Source organism: Myripristis murdjan, chromosome 9 (genome assembly GCF_902150065.1).
Source record: "Myripristis murdjan chromosome 9, fMyrMur1.1, whole genome shotgun sequence".
Taxonomy (NCBI): domain Eukaryota; kingdom Metazoa; phylum Chordata; class Actinopteri; order Holocentriformes; family Holocentridae; genus Myripristis; species Myripristis murdjan.
The window spans coordinates 5,936,741-5,948,757 of NC_043988.1; the positions used below are offsets into that span (position 1 = coordinate 5,936,741).

The 12,017-nt window shown below is 41.3% G+C and overlaps 1 protein-coding gene across 1 annotated transcript in view; it reads right to left on the bottom strand.

The window, feature by feature from the left end:
* The window catches only part of unc5db (unc-5 netrin receptor Db), an 87,258-nt gene that overhangs the window by 37,167 nt on the left and 38,074 nt on the right, over positions 1-12,017 (bottom strand). The window contains exons 5-7 of the mRNA XM_030059180.1: positions 9,643-9,823; positions 8,708-8,875; positions 233-397 (exon numbers count right to left, since the gene is read on the bottom strand). Of these exons, the coding sequence (XP_029915040.1) occupies positions 233-397; positions 8,708-8,875; positions 9,643-9,823 (514 nt within the window). The remainder of the gene's footprint in view (positions 1-232; positions 398-8,707; positions 8,876-9,642; positions 9,824-12,017) is intronic.

The window sequence follows — 12,017 nt, forward strand, 5'->3', positions numbered from 1 at the left end:
CACGTGAACGGCACGCAGGCGAGATTAGCATTGGCGTTATCATGCATTGGGCACCCATGTCAATCCAGATTGCAATATAGTAGATACCTACTGCTCAAACATGCTTGTGATGACTTGCCATGTTACTGTGTGTTCCGCGTAGGGTTACCGAATGTGACGGTGACAGTGAAATGATGATGATGATGACTATGATGATGGCGATGATGATGTCAAGCTGGGAGAAAGGCCTTACTCTGGGTGCACAGTCCATCGGTGCAGTTCTCGGTGGCCTCGCTGTTCCCCTCGCACATCTTGCCTCGGTGTCTGGGTGCTGGAGAATTGCACTCCCTGCTGCGCTGCCTCTCGCATTGACTGCTGCACACCGTCCATTCACTCCACTCGTCCCAGCCTCCGTCAACTGAGGACAGAAGCGCAACACATGGATGAACATATATATATACACACATGTGGACAGAAAGACTGGCAGACGCCTATGTAGACATGCACACAGGAAAGAAATACAAAAAGACATGTGGCGAGCGTCCGACAGACGGTGAGGTGCAGCAGGAAGCCAAGTTCAACAGCAACCCAGACAAGCACAATATTATATTACGGCTCAGTAAAAAATCATATGCAAACAGGAAACTTTGAACAGATTTGAGGAGGAAATCTGTGTGCCAATTTTACAAAACAATGCAGGTAGCAGCTCTGGATAACTACAGATGTCATAAATTTCATTCTGGAGTGATATTTGGTTTTTAACGCACGTGCAGCCCATCGAATGCAACGTCAGAATGTCTGCTGGGCGTACGTGCACGTGCAATCACACACACGCACACGTACCCACAGCTCACAGGGTGATGAGGTGGTGCAGCTTGAGAGATATTTTCTCCCCATTAACCCCCAAGCCTGTTTATATAATGGGATTTGATGCGGGGCTATGAAACTAAGATGGCCTGGTGCATGCTAATCGCCAGGTTTCTTCTGCCATATCTGTCATCTGATCAAGGAAGATCTCATCATGCTTAGCTTAACAAATATTGGGAGACCATATGGCGCCGGAGGATTTTTTGGCAGCAGCTCTGATGCCCATAATACATTTTTGTGGGCGGCGGAGAAGGTAATTTTCTTTTGTGATGTTCAACCTACACTTCACATTCGTTTGCGGCTTCTCCTCAGCTACTTTAAATGCAAATGATGTTTGTATGTTGCGGAGAGAATGCTGAGTGCTTGACCACAGTTGCCGGGGAGTGTGTGCATACTGTTTCTCCTGACAGTTCCCCTATGACTTCTTGCTCTGATTCTGATTCTGTTGAATGAGCTCTTCTGCCAGCTGGTAAACAATACATACAGTCTGACAATCTGTAGCTACTGCAAAACTCTGCATAACTTCCGTGACACCTTAGCTCCCTGCGGGCACATTTAATAGACAAAGTGTCTTTTGTTTTGCTGCATACAGCTTACTTTACATGCAGTTTCTTAAAGAGGTAATTGCAGGATCTTAAGGATTTTATAACTTTGCCTCTGTTTTTGGTGCCTAGTGCTCCTTGCTGTGGCGTTTCTGCATTGCAATTCAAAGAGATCACCAGACTCGCTGTGTCCAGCACTGTGACATCTCTTTTTTTGGATTTTCTGTTGATGTAGAGCATGCTAACTACCTAGCTTGTTCTCTGATTTATTCCAAAACAAACCACTGTTGGTGCTTCCAGAAACATAAAACATGTCATGTAACTGCAGGAAAGAGCTACCAGACCCCAGGTGTTTGGATCAGAAAATGTAAAAGCTTTCATAAACTGCATGGAATCACTGCTGTGTTATGACAATCAGTGGCAGATAGTAGCCAAGCACACATTAATTTATATTAACGTGTGTAAAATGAGTGCTTCATGGCATTTAAAATACTGAAACATTTTTGTTGACAGATACCTATGTGTTGTTTGACATTTGAAGACATTAATGCTGTACTTGGTGATGCCTCCACATATATTGTATGGACATATATTCTGAATTGCCAGTGTTTTAGATGCAAAACTGACAATCCTCTTTTTTACAAGACTAAAAATTTGTGACTTGCATAAGGCACAATAAAACAGGACAGGCTCTACATTTTAGATTGGCATCCCTAGCCTCAGTTTAACTTTAGTTTAACCTATCTAATATGACAAATTACCAGTAAGTCACCATCTTTTGGATTGTGTTTGTTGCCTGTTTGTACTCTAGTTGTAGTGGGAGATGGCCAGGTTACAATGTCAAGAAAACATTTCAGTCAGGTTTCAACTGTTGATGCATCCTTATCAGCTGAAATCTGACTGGCATAAAAAAGAACTTGGAAGTAATTTGGAATATAGGAACATGTTCACAGTGGTTTAATAGATGTTAATTAGAGCCACTATAAGATTCTGTGACTGGTTGACTCCATGTAAATGAGGACTGTTTCAACTATCTTCCTTTTTTATTTGTAAAAAATATCAGGAGAAATTAATTAAACTAAAGTATCTAAATATTAGCTAGTCTAAATCTAAAATTATATTCAAAAAGTACATGCCATGTCCAACAACTAGTATCTCCCTGGTAAAATACTGCAGGCTCAACAGGTTTTCTGACCAAAAACTTGAGGTTAGTTAAACCTGCTACAGAGCAGGTTGGCTTCATAGTGCAAGTTACCATAGCAACTGACCAACAGTTCATCAAATCCTGCTTTTTGGAACTGAAAATCCCAGGTTTCTGTTAGTTCAGGGTTAACAAACGTGGCTTAGTCACTAAACCCACTCTGTGAAATCCCCCCTGATGAGGAAATGCAGTGCAGGACTTCCGCTAATGTAAACAGTGTCTCCTGCTTTTTTAGCAGCCGGTCTCGAGTTGAAGAACGCCGTGAAAAACCCATAAGCTGGCTCTAAAAGTGCATAGGCTATTGAGTTGTAGTTTAGTTTTGCTTCATGTAAACAAAGTCATTTGATTCCTCCTGTCCCCTCCCTCTCCACTGCTGCTCTCTGCAATAAGCTCAGCATTTTTCTCAAGAGGGGGGAGAGGAGGGAAGAAGAGGGGAATTAAAACTGGAGGTCCTGTCATGCTTTAAGTGCAGGATCTGCCCTGCTGCACAGTGAGCTAACCTGTTACTGGTTGTATTTGTTAGTGTATCCTGGGCTTGGGCCTCTACCGCTCTTATTCAGCCTCATCACAATAAGACAAGTCTATCTGCAGGGTACACACAGGCAGCCAGGAAATACCACAACACCCCAGCTATTGTCTCTCATTCTGGCACAGCCTTTAAGAGCATTACAGCAGCAAATCAATTTTTGAGCTGTAAAGATTGTTATATGGCCTCTGTAGAGTGAATAGCATTAATTCTGTATTTAATTTCAACATTTTTTTTTTTTCGAATGAAGCCCTGCATCTGCTTCTATGGACAGAGAATTGTAGCATTGCACTTTATGACTGAAACTTTCAACCGTGACTTCCGGCCAACTTCAAACTCTAAGAAAATTCGACTATGAAATTTTCTTTGTCAAAAACGGCTATAAAGTGTGGCCTTCTTTTAGGGGCAAATAAATAAATAAATAGATAGATAAATAGATAAACTACAGTTAAAAATTAGCTTTGGCTAACACTGACACATTTACAGCTGTTGCAGATGTTAATTAATGTGTACTGTCCCGTTCAAATAAAGTCTAAATAAATATAATAAATAAATAAAAAAATAAATAAATGAATGAATGAATGAATACATTAAAGTGAGTAACAGGTTCGCTCAGGTTCGCTAACCTGATGACGCTACAGGCGAAACGCGTTGTTCACTCAAAATAAAAACTAAGTAAAATCAACACAGTGTGCAGTAGCCTGTTACTCACTTTAATGATTCTATAGACAATCCTGTGACCTACCAGCACCCGATCCGAGGCTGTGCATGGATATTTGGACTTGAACATATAAATAAATACCTTAGTGTTTTTCATATATTTTCATGTATGAAAAGACCCAAAATGAAGACTGTAAACTGAGTACTTGATTACAATAATCAAATTATTTATTATAGGATTATAGGATTATTATAGGGTAGGATATTATTATTTTTTTTGTTTAGGAATGATTCTGTCCTGAACTTTTTGATCCATAAAAGTGGTTGATCACTGGAACTGTGATCACAATAAGTGGTTTCCACTATACTGAAGTTTAATTAATTTAAACTGTTACTCTGACAGTTGAGAGTCTGTTCTGCACAGATCAAGCACATTCGGGCTAAATCCTCTGCATTGTTCAAAAGTTCAAACTACACCAGTTTGAACTATGTTCGTATATTTCATTTTTAACTGCTGCCAAGTGCTTTTTATGCCAGCTGGATTACAACTGAAAAGGATGTGTAATATATCAACGGTTGAAACAAATCTTGCATTTAATTGTTAAGATGATGTATTGACTCAGTCAGCATTTTTCCCCCACACCAACTCACACTCTTTTGCAGCTGCTGCTGTGTCGCTGTTTTTACTTAGGACATGCTCACTTTCCACACAGGACTGCTTTAAAACTTCATTCATTCAGGAAGCGTGAAATATGATGCTCTGGTTTTCTTGTTGTCGGTCATCACGGTGAATCCTTTTATCTGCGCTTCATTGATGCTGGCTTTTAAAGTTCACCGGGAACACGCCTCCGTCAGCGTCAGAGTTGATTGAACTTGTTGTAATAAGCTGGTGTGAAACTGAACTCGGGGTACGTCACATCAGCTTTGGTCAACTCCAAGTTTACTTTCAGGGTTTGGCAACACACCTTCCTGAAGTAACCCCCTGCTCTCGCTCCCTACCCCGTCTTTTCACATCTTTTAAAAATTGATGTTAGGCAGGGACTGGCTGAAAATAGTGAGTTTACACCATGTCTCTACCTTGGTACTCTTAAAGTTTGTCATGGAGTGGTGTGGTAAAAATCTGTGCTACAAATAACTGATCTGTACATTATTAAAGCTGCAGTAGTCCAAATCGCCAAGGATTGGTTTAAGTGAGGACCCTTTTGACTGACACAGTGTGGGATAGGCTCACTGTTTGACGGTTAAGTCTGCATGCTTACACTGACTAATAGATTATATGTATATTCAATGGTTCTTTATCAGTTGAGTCTAGATGGTTATAACTGTAATTCAATTGCAGCAGCTTTAATAAACCAAAGTAAAGACTGTGTTACTGTGAAAATTAACAAGCTAAATTTTCACTTTTTAACTGCAGTTATAATCTCCCCGAATCGTATTCAAATTCTTGTTACTGTCAGACCCAAAGGGCTCAGTTCACATTCAAATAAACTGATTATTAATTAGCTCCATATACTATAAACACACCACTGGACATAATCTGTATTTGTTTTGTTTTTTTAGTTCTGTTTTCTTCCTAGCACTTCCACCTCCTCAACAATTCTATTCTTGCTCTCTGCTCTCACCGATGATCCTTGTGGTGTGGCTATCAGCCACGTCATAGCACAGTATCTAACCTTATCTACCCCTCCGTTCTCCTTGCACTTAGACTATCATTAAGGCCGGGCTGTCTCCTGGCCTGTCAGTGCTGGAAAGGCTTGTCAGTCAGAGGTTCAGAAAGCTGAGTTCATCTCAGCCTACGCTTCCCTCCCACCTGCGTTTTCTTGCTCCAACTGAGACACGGATCATCCCTGATAACCCGCTTCCCTCTCTGCTGCATACAGCCTCATCCGTTCTCTGAGGCCTTTGAGCCACAATGGTGGTGGCACAAGCCTCCACTTTCTCCTCTTTTGCACCTATTACTCCACTGAAAATGTAGCCCACCATGTGAGTTGGAAACTCCAACTGGCAGTGAGAGATAACTATTTGAAAACTCTGAAAATTGAAGTTCAAACTTTGGAAATTATGTCAGGTCAGTCAGTCCCGTGAAATTGGGATGGGGCCTTTTTGTTCCACAAAAATTTTAAGTTCCAAAGTATGGGCCTGGAAGTAAGTTTTGAAAGTCAGACATTGCGGCACCTTAAAGTAGTTGTTGACTCACTGATATTAATCATCACCCCCCAGCAGATATTTTATGGTTATTTATGTCAAGGTGTGTATTACTGCCCCTTTAAAGCAAGTACAAACAAACTTTTTCAGGGCCTTCGTATTCATATAAACTAGTTTATTTGAACTTGTGAGGTGCCTCACTCTGCCTCACTCCCACAAACTCCATCAGTTCCACATCTCTTTCTGCCCTCTCGTCCTCTCTTATTGATCGTTCACATTATTAACGATAAAAACAACAACCATCGCTCTTGTCTCTAGTGTTTTGTCTCATGTCTCCTGGAGCCTGTCGCTTGCAGGTGTTTCTGTGTGTAACCAATATTTACATATTCAGCTCTGATTGGACCGTGCAGGAATGTTCGAGTTGTCACACTTGCACATCATAGGCAAAACACCTGCTTTATGCTTAATATGCATAAAGCAGAACATTTTTCAACTTTCCCGTGTCGCCTCGCCCTGTTTCACTTTGTCGCTGTGTGTCACTGGTGATGTCTCGTATCTCTGACTGCCACTGGAGATGGCTGAAATTCCTGACGCTTGTGTCGCTTTTGTAGTTTATAGCGTGAATGGCCAGTTAGCCTTTCAATGTGGCCTTTAAACTAAACCCGACCGTCTGCCACCGTGTGCATCATGGCTCTCTGAAGCCTCGTAAACTGAGCAAATTGTAACAAGACAGGCTCACTAGATGACCTCGCCCATGTTCAGGCGCTCTCCCTCTCCTGGGTGACATGACAACATTTGGAAAATCACGAGTTATGTGCAGGACGTGCAAAAACGTGCTGGTATTCATATAAACGAGTTTATTTGAACTTGGGAGGTCAGCAAGGCGAAGTGCATTTTTCAGTTAGTGCCGCGAGCGCCGGGTTTCATAATATTAGCGTCCTCTCCCCCTTGGCTTTGTTTTAGCCTTACTTAGCCAAACAAGACTGCAGCCCCGCTAGCAATCTGTACAAGAGACCAAAGTGCTTGCATGGGCAAATGTGTGAGTTAGTAACGACGTCGTGTTTGGATGCCTATGTTGTTGGTAATGGGGTCAAGTACTAAGTTTGTAGCAGCGGGAAGATGTTCACACCAGAGTCATTTCTTCCCAGAGCAACTAAATTATGTAAACACCCCACTTGCCTTACTCTATAGTGAACATGTTATATCACATAAACAAGCTATGTCTTAATTTAACTCCGCAACACTTTAGTAAAGCCATCTAGTCGTTAAGACCCTCCTTGTTTTTTCCTGCTTGGGTTTGTTCCTTGCACACAACTTTAGGCTGCTCCTGAATCCTGACTATAATAGTATAAAGCACTTATCAGCACTATGGGTAAATTATGGCACAACCACTACTCATCAACTATATTGCATTAATTATATTACACATGTTGCTATTTGTCACTTTGATCATGAAGATGCATCTCTGCAGAGACAAGCTGCATTTAATGTAGTAAAACAGAAAAATAGATATTGGGCAAATAAACTACCACTTGAATCTGTATGACCTTTGACCTTTGCGCTCCAGTCAGACCAACAGAGTTCCTCCTCATCCACTGCTGTGAGCTGAAAACTCATCTCTTAAAGAATAACCTCACCTCACCTTCTCGTGTGAATCAGTGCCCACTGAGTCACGTCCCCTCTCTCACAGCCTCTCCTCTCCTAGTCACTCTAATTTACATAGTAAACAAATTCCTTCTACCTCTACAGCTCTTTTATTCATTTATTTTTTTTCCAAGCTTTTTTTCTCTAACATGATCACTCGCACGTCACAGGAGTACTGTCGGGCCACTATGGACCGCTGAAATCCTTGTAATGCTAATGAGCAAGAAATTCAAGCTTACTCAACTGTTGTACTCATTTAAGTCACTCTGGATTACAGCAATGGCTAAATGCCTAAAATGAAACGGGCAGCAGCTGACATGATGCACCAGTACGTAATCTGAACAAACAGATAAATATGGAGAGGCGGGAGACAAACCAAAAAATAATAAAATAATTTCACAACATATTATCGAAATCCCTCGATTTTCACATTCGAATTTTTCAACCACAGAACTGATAATTGGCTGTGTAAAGCAAATGTTTCCCCCGGGGCTATTTTCTGGCAGAGGGAGTGTTTCAGTCCGCCCAACTTCAAGTCATGAAAAAACAACAGCCCTGCTGCTTTCAGGAAAACTAACGTGGACCAATTAATTACAGTTATGGAAGAAAGTTTGAAGTTTCTGAAAGTTCATGTTCATATCGCAGAGGAATGAATGGAAACCAATGGCTGGATAAAAGGGAGGGAAAATGATATTAGAGTTCTAAAATGCAACTGGCTGCTTTGGGAAAAGAAGGATATACATTTTGTAGATATTATGCGAAACATGCAAAACCACTGGCATGGTTCTTCAGTGCTAGCAGGCATTATGCAAAACTGCTGAGGGTGGACTGAAGTGGGGATCCTTGAGACTCAGCTGACCAAAATGTGAAATATGTATGTAATATATCAGTGAGTGGGTCAAACATTGAGAACCATGTAGACTCACCGATCACATGACGTGCTAATACCATGTGTTTTCGTCAGCTGAGTGTTTATTGCATAGTGCACCGTTTGAGAGACGGGTAGCACTGCCCCTGAGTTAGCTGTGCATGAATCACCCTTTGGTGTCTATACAGTTCTTACAGAATCCGTGAAGTTCTGCTTGAACATTATATATGCATTGCATCCTTTTTTTAGACAAGAAGAACTCAAGAGGGACTGACTTGGGCAAAGAGCATTGCAGGTAATTTTCTGTACAGACATGCCCTCGCAGAAAGCGCCGCCGTTCAGAGGCGCTGGGTTGGTACAGGTTCGAGATCGCTTCTGGACACCCCGCCCACACGGCACATTACACGACGACCACTCCGTCCACAGGGACCAGCCGCCATTCACTGGAGAGAGAGGGAGAGAAAGTGCACCGCAAGTGCACGACAACGCACATTACTTTCCCGCAACTCCAGCACAGTGCAACAAGAGTTGGAGTTATTAATGATTATGCAGGCTCCGAGGCACTGCAAGGCAACAATGCATAACAGCTGGGGCAGATTGAGCACAGCGCATTTATTGTGGTGGATATACGGCTCCTTCCTCCCTAATTGCCAGTTCAACATTCCTCGCTCTTGAATTAAGATAAAGGCATGAAACTGTGCTAAAGCAAAGAAAACAGCCATTAAACTGAATTGCCAATGCCATTTCTAAAGGCGACACTGACTCATACTGGTGGTCAGGTTGGAGTCGACCACTTAGCGCTCTGACTGGAGCAGTTTACTCTATGATCTTTCTGTCTAGAGCGCGTGAAAGCTAAATGTTTAGGAACGCTATCCAAGCTTGTGAACCCGCATTGCTGGAAGGCCTCTGGCAAATAAATATTTAATAAGCAACACTCCTTTTAAATGAGATTAAGACACAGTGGCTTATTTCCTTTCATAAAGTACACATTGATTTTAAATGAGAGGCACTAAATTGACTCTTTGAATAATACATTCACTGAAATAAGGGGAGACATCTCTTTCACAGAAACATGGAGATGGGTCTCTTAATCACTTGTCTGGGGATGCGGGAAAATAAACAAAGTGATCTTAAGTACAATGTAAACAATGTGGTATTACACTGTGATGTACTGCGGCAGGCAAACACGGCACTTGGAGGGGAACCATACCGAAGACGATGACAGTGGCTGTGGCGCTGCGTCTCTTGGCCACAATGTTGCTGGCCAGGCACGTGTAGTTGCCCGAGTCAGACAGGCGCGCCTCGTTGATGATGAGGTTGTGGTCGGCTCGGGTATCAATGTGGTCGTCAGTCAGAGAACTCACCAGCTCTTCGTTTTTCAGCCATTCCACCTGTATGAGACAGATAAAGGTCAGGGATGACGTGACAAGTTCTTTTCCAAAACTCATCGGGGGATAAAATTATTACCGGTCCGGAAATGCGTCAGTCAATAGCTCGTAAAGTCATGAGGCGTGTTTTTTCAGCATTCACCAACCCCAAAATCACAAAGTGAAAGTGCAGCGGACGATGGAACATTTTCTGTTTGCCCAAATGAAATAATTGCAAACCACTTTCCCAGAGAAAGATTTCAGAATCTCTGTGTGCAAAGCTGCCTATGTGCAGCTTTTTCTCAGCTTTATGCACTATCAATTATTTTAATGAAGAGTAGGTGCTTGTTATCTGAAATGGTTGAGATCTCCTTATGGTTTGTAGTGGGGCACTACACCGAGACCAGTTAGTGAATTATCCTCGTGTCAAATACCTTAAAAATGGGGGCAGCACTCAACAGCAAAGACATTTTTTGAAGGATTATTAAGATGGACAAAATGTCTTTGGCATGACAGCCTTCATTATTGTCTGTGGATGAGAGGCTCACATCTTTATTAAATAGGCTGAGATTCAGTTCAGTGGAATCATACTTCTGTCAAGTGGGTTCAAAATGTGTTTCAAAAATATAAGGGCATATTCATTTTCAATAGAGAACAAAGATCAATAGCGCATACGGCTTTGGCAGGAAAAAGAAATGTGGTCACTCATATCAAAATGCACAGATTTCACCGATCTTTTCATATTTCATATTCACAGCTAGGTAATGAACTATCCAAGGTCTTTGTGTGGTTCTCTGATAATAAGCTTTCTTCCCTTCTTTCTTTTTTAACACTTTCGTTATAAGTTATATAAAAACACACATAAAACAGGAAAATTTTTGACAAATAAATGAATAAATAAATAATTCAATTTCATTTATTTATTCATTTATTTGTTAAAAATAAAATTATTGATGAGGAAAATTGAAAAGTAAATAAAATAAAAATAAAAATGCTTCACTTTTATTTTCATAAGGATATACATGCAGCCAATTCTTACAGCTATTTACCAATACTTTACACTGATAATTAAATTTCTATATATTTAGGCAAAACAGCGTGAATTCTCTTTGCTTCTAAACCTCAACTATAAACACCTCATTTACTGGTAAAGGGAGGAGACAATATTATCTGTTAAATATCTTGGTGGTGATTAGATAATAGTTTCAGGTGAACACCAGAACAAAGTTCCTCATCAGACAGGTTCATGTCTTGGGTAGGAAGTGTGTGAAGCTCTGAAATCTGGTCTGGTGCAGGGTAACTTTGATTATGGCTGCAGCTCCTGGATGCTTGACTTATCAAAGGCATGGCAAAAGAATGTCCAAATATCACAAAATAAATTGGTTTGACTGGTCTGAGGACCACATACATCAAGGTGACCGGGTTTGAAGCCAGTTTCAAGACCTTAACTGGCTAGAATTTCTATCAGTGATGCCCGAGCTTAACATGGTTCATAGAATAATCAACAACCGGTCTCCAAATAATCTTGCAAAGTATTTTGCTCATGTCAGAAAGCGGCATAGTAAGTATACCACAAGATCAAGTGTAGGTAATCTTACTTTAGTAGGATTTTCCACAGTGATTGGTCGACGTTCATTTAGATACTTGGGAGCTGGAGTGGAACAGATTGCATGATGACATCAAAAGTACAACAAATCTATCTCGCTTTATTGTTTCGCTTTAATCTGTACGCACTGTGGAATCAAGGAGCACGCTGCACGGGCTGTGAGGTAATCCTGTCTCTGCCTCTGTCGAATAAACCAAACTAACCTGAACATAATGTTAGGGCTGATCCCATATTGCGCCAAGGTAACACACAACTGCTGGTCAATTGCACACTATGGCATCGTATCCATCTGTACAACCACTGCCAGGCAGCACTACCACCAATACCAAAGCCATTAGGCAGTCAAGAGAAGCACCATAACCAATTACCAGCAGCAGAGAGGAAAACTAATTATGAATTACAAACTTAGTAACGCTTTACTGCTTCTACCCTGGTAAGGGAGCTGCATCGCTGCGTTTGCAAATTACATTCATAGTGCGGCAGAATGGGCCAGGCTGATGGATTTATAGGAAGCGCACAGACACCCTTATAATAAACAACACACAGGCTGGATGCAAATAGGAAATGCCTGTGGGCATGCAAACATTGGGTAAATAGAAATGACAAGCGGAC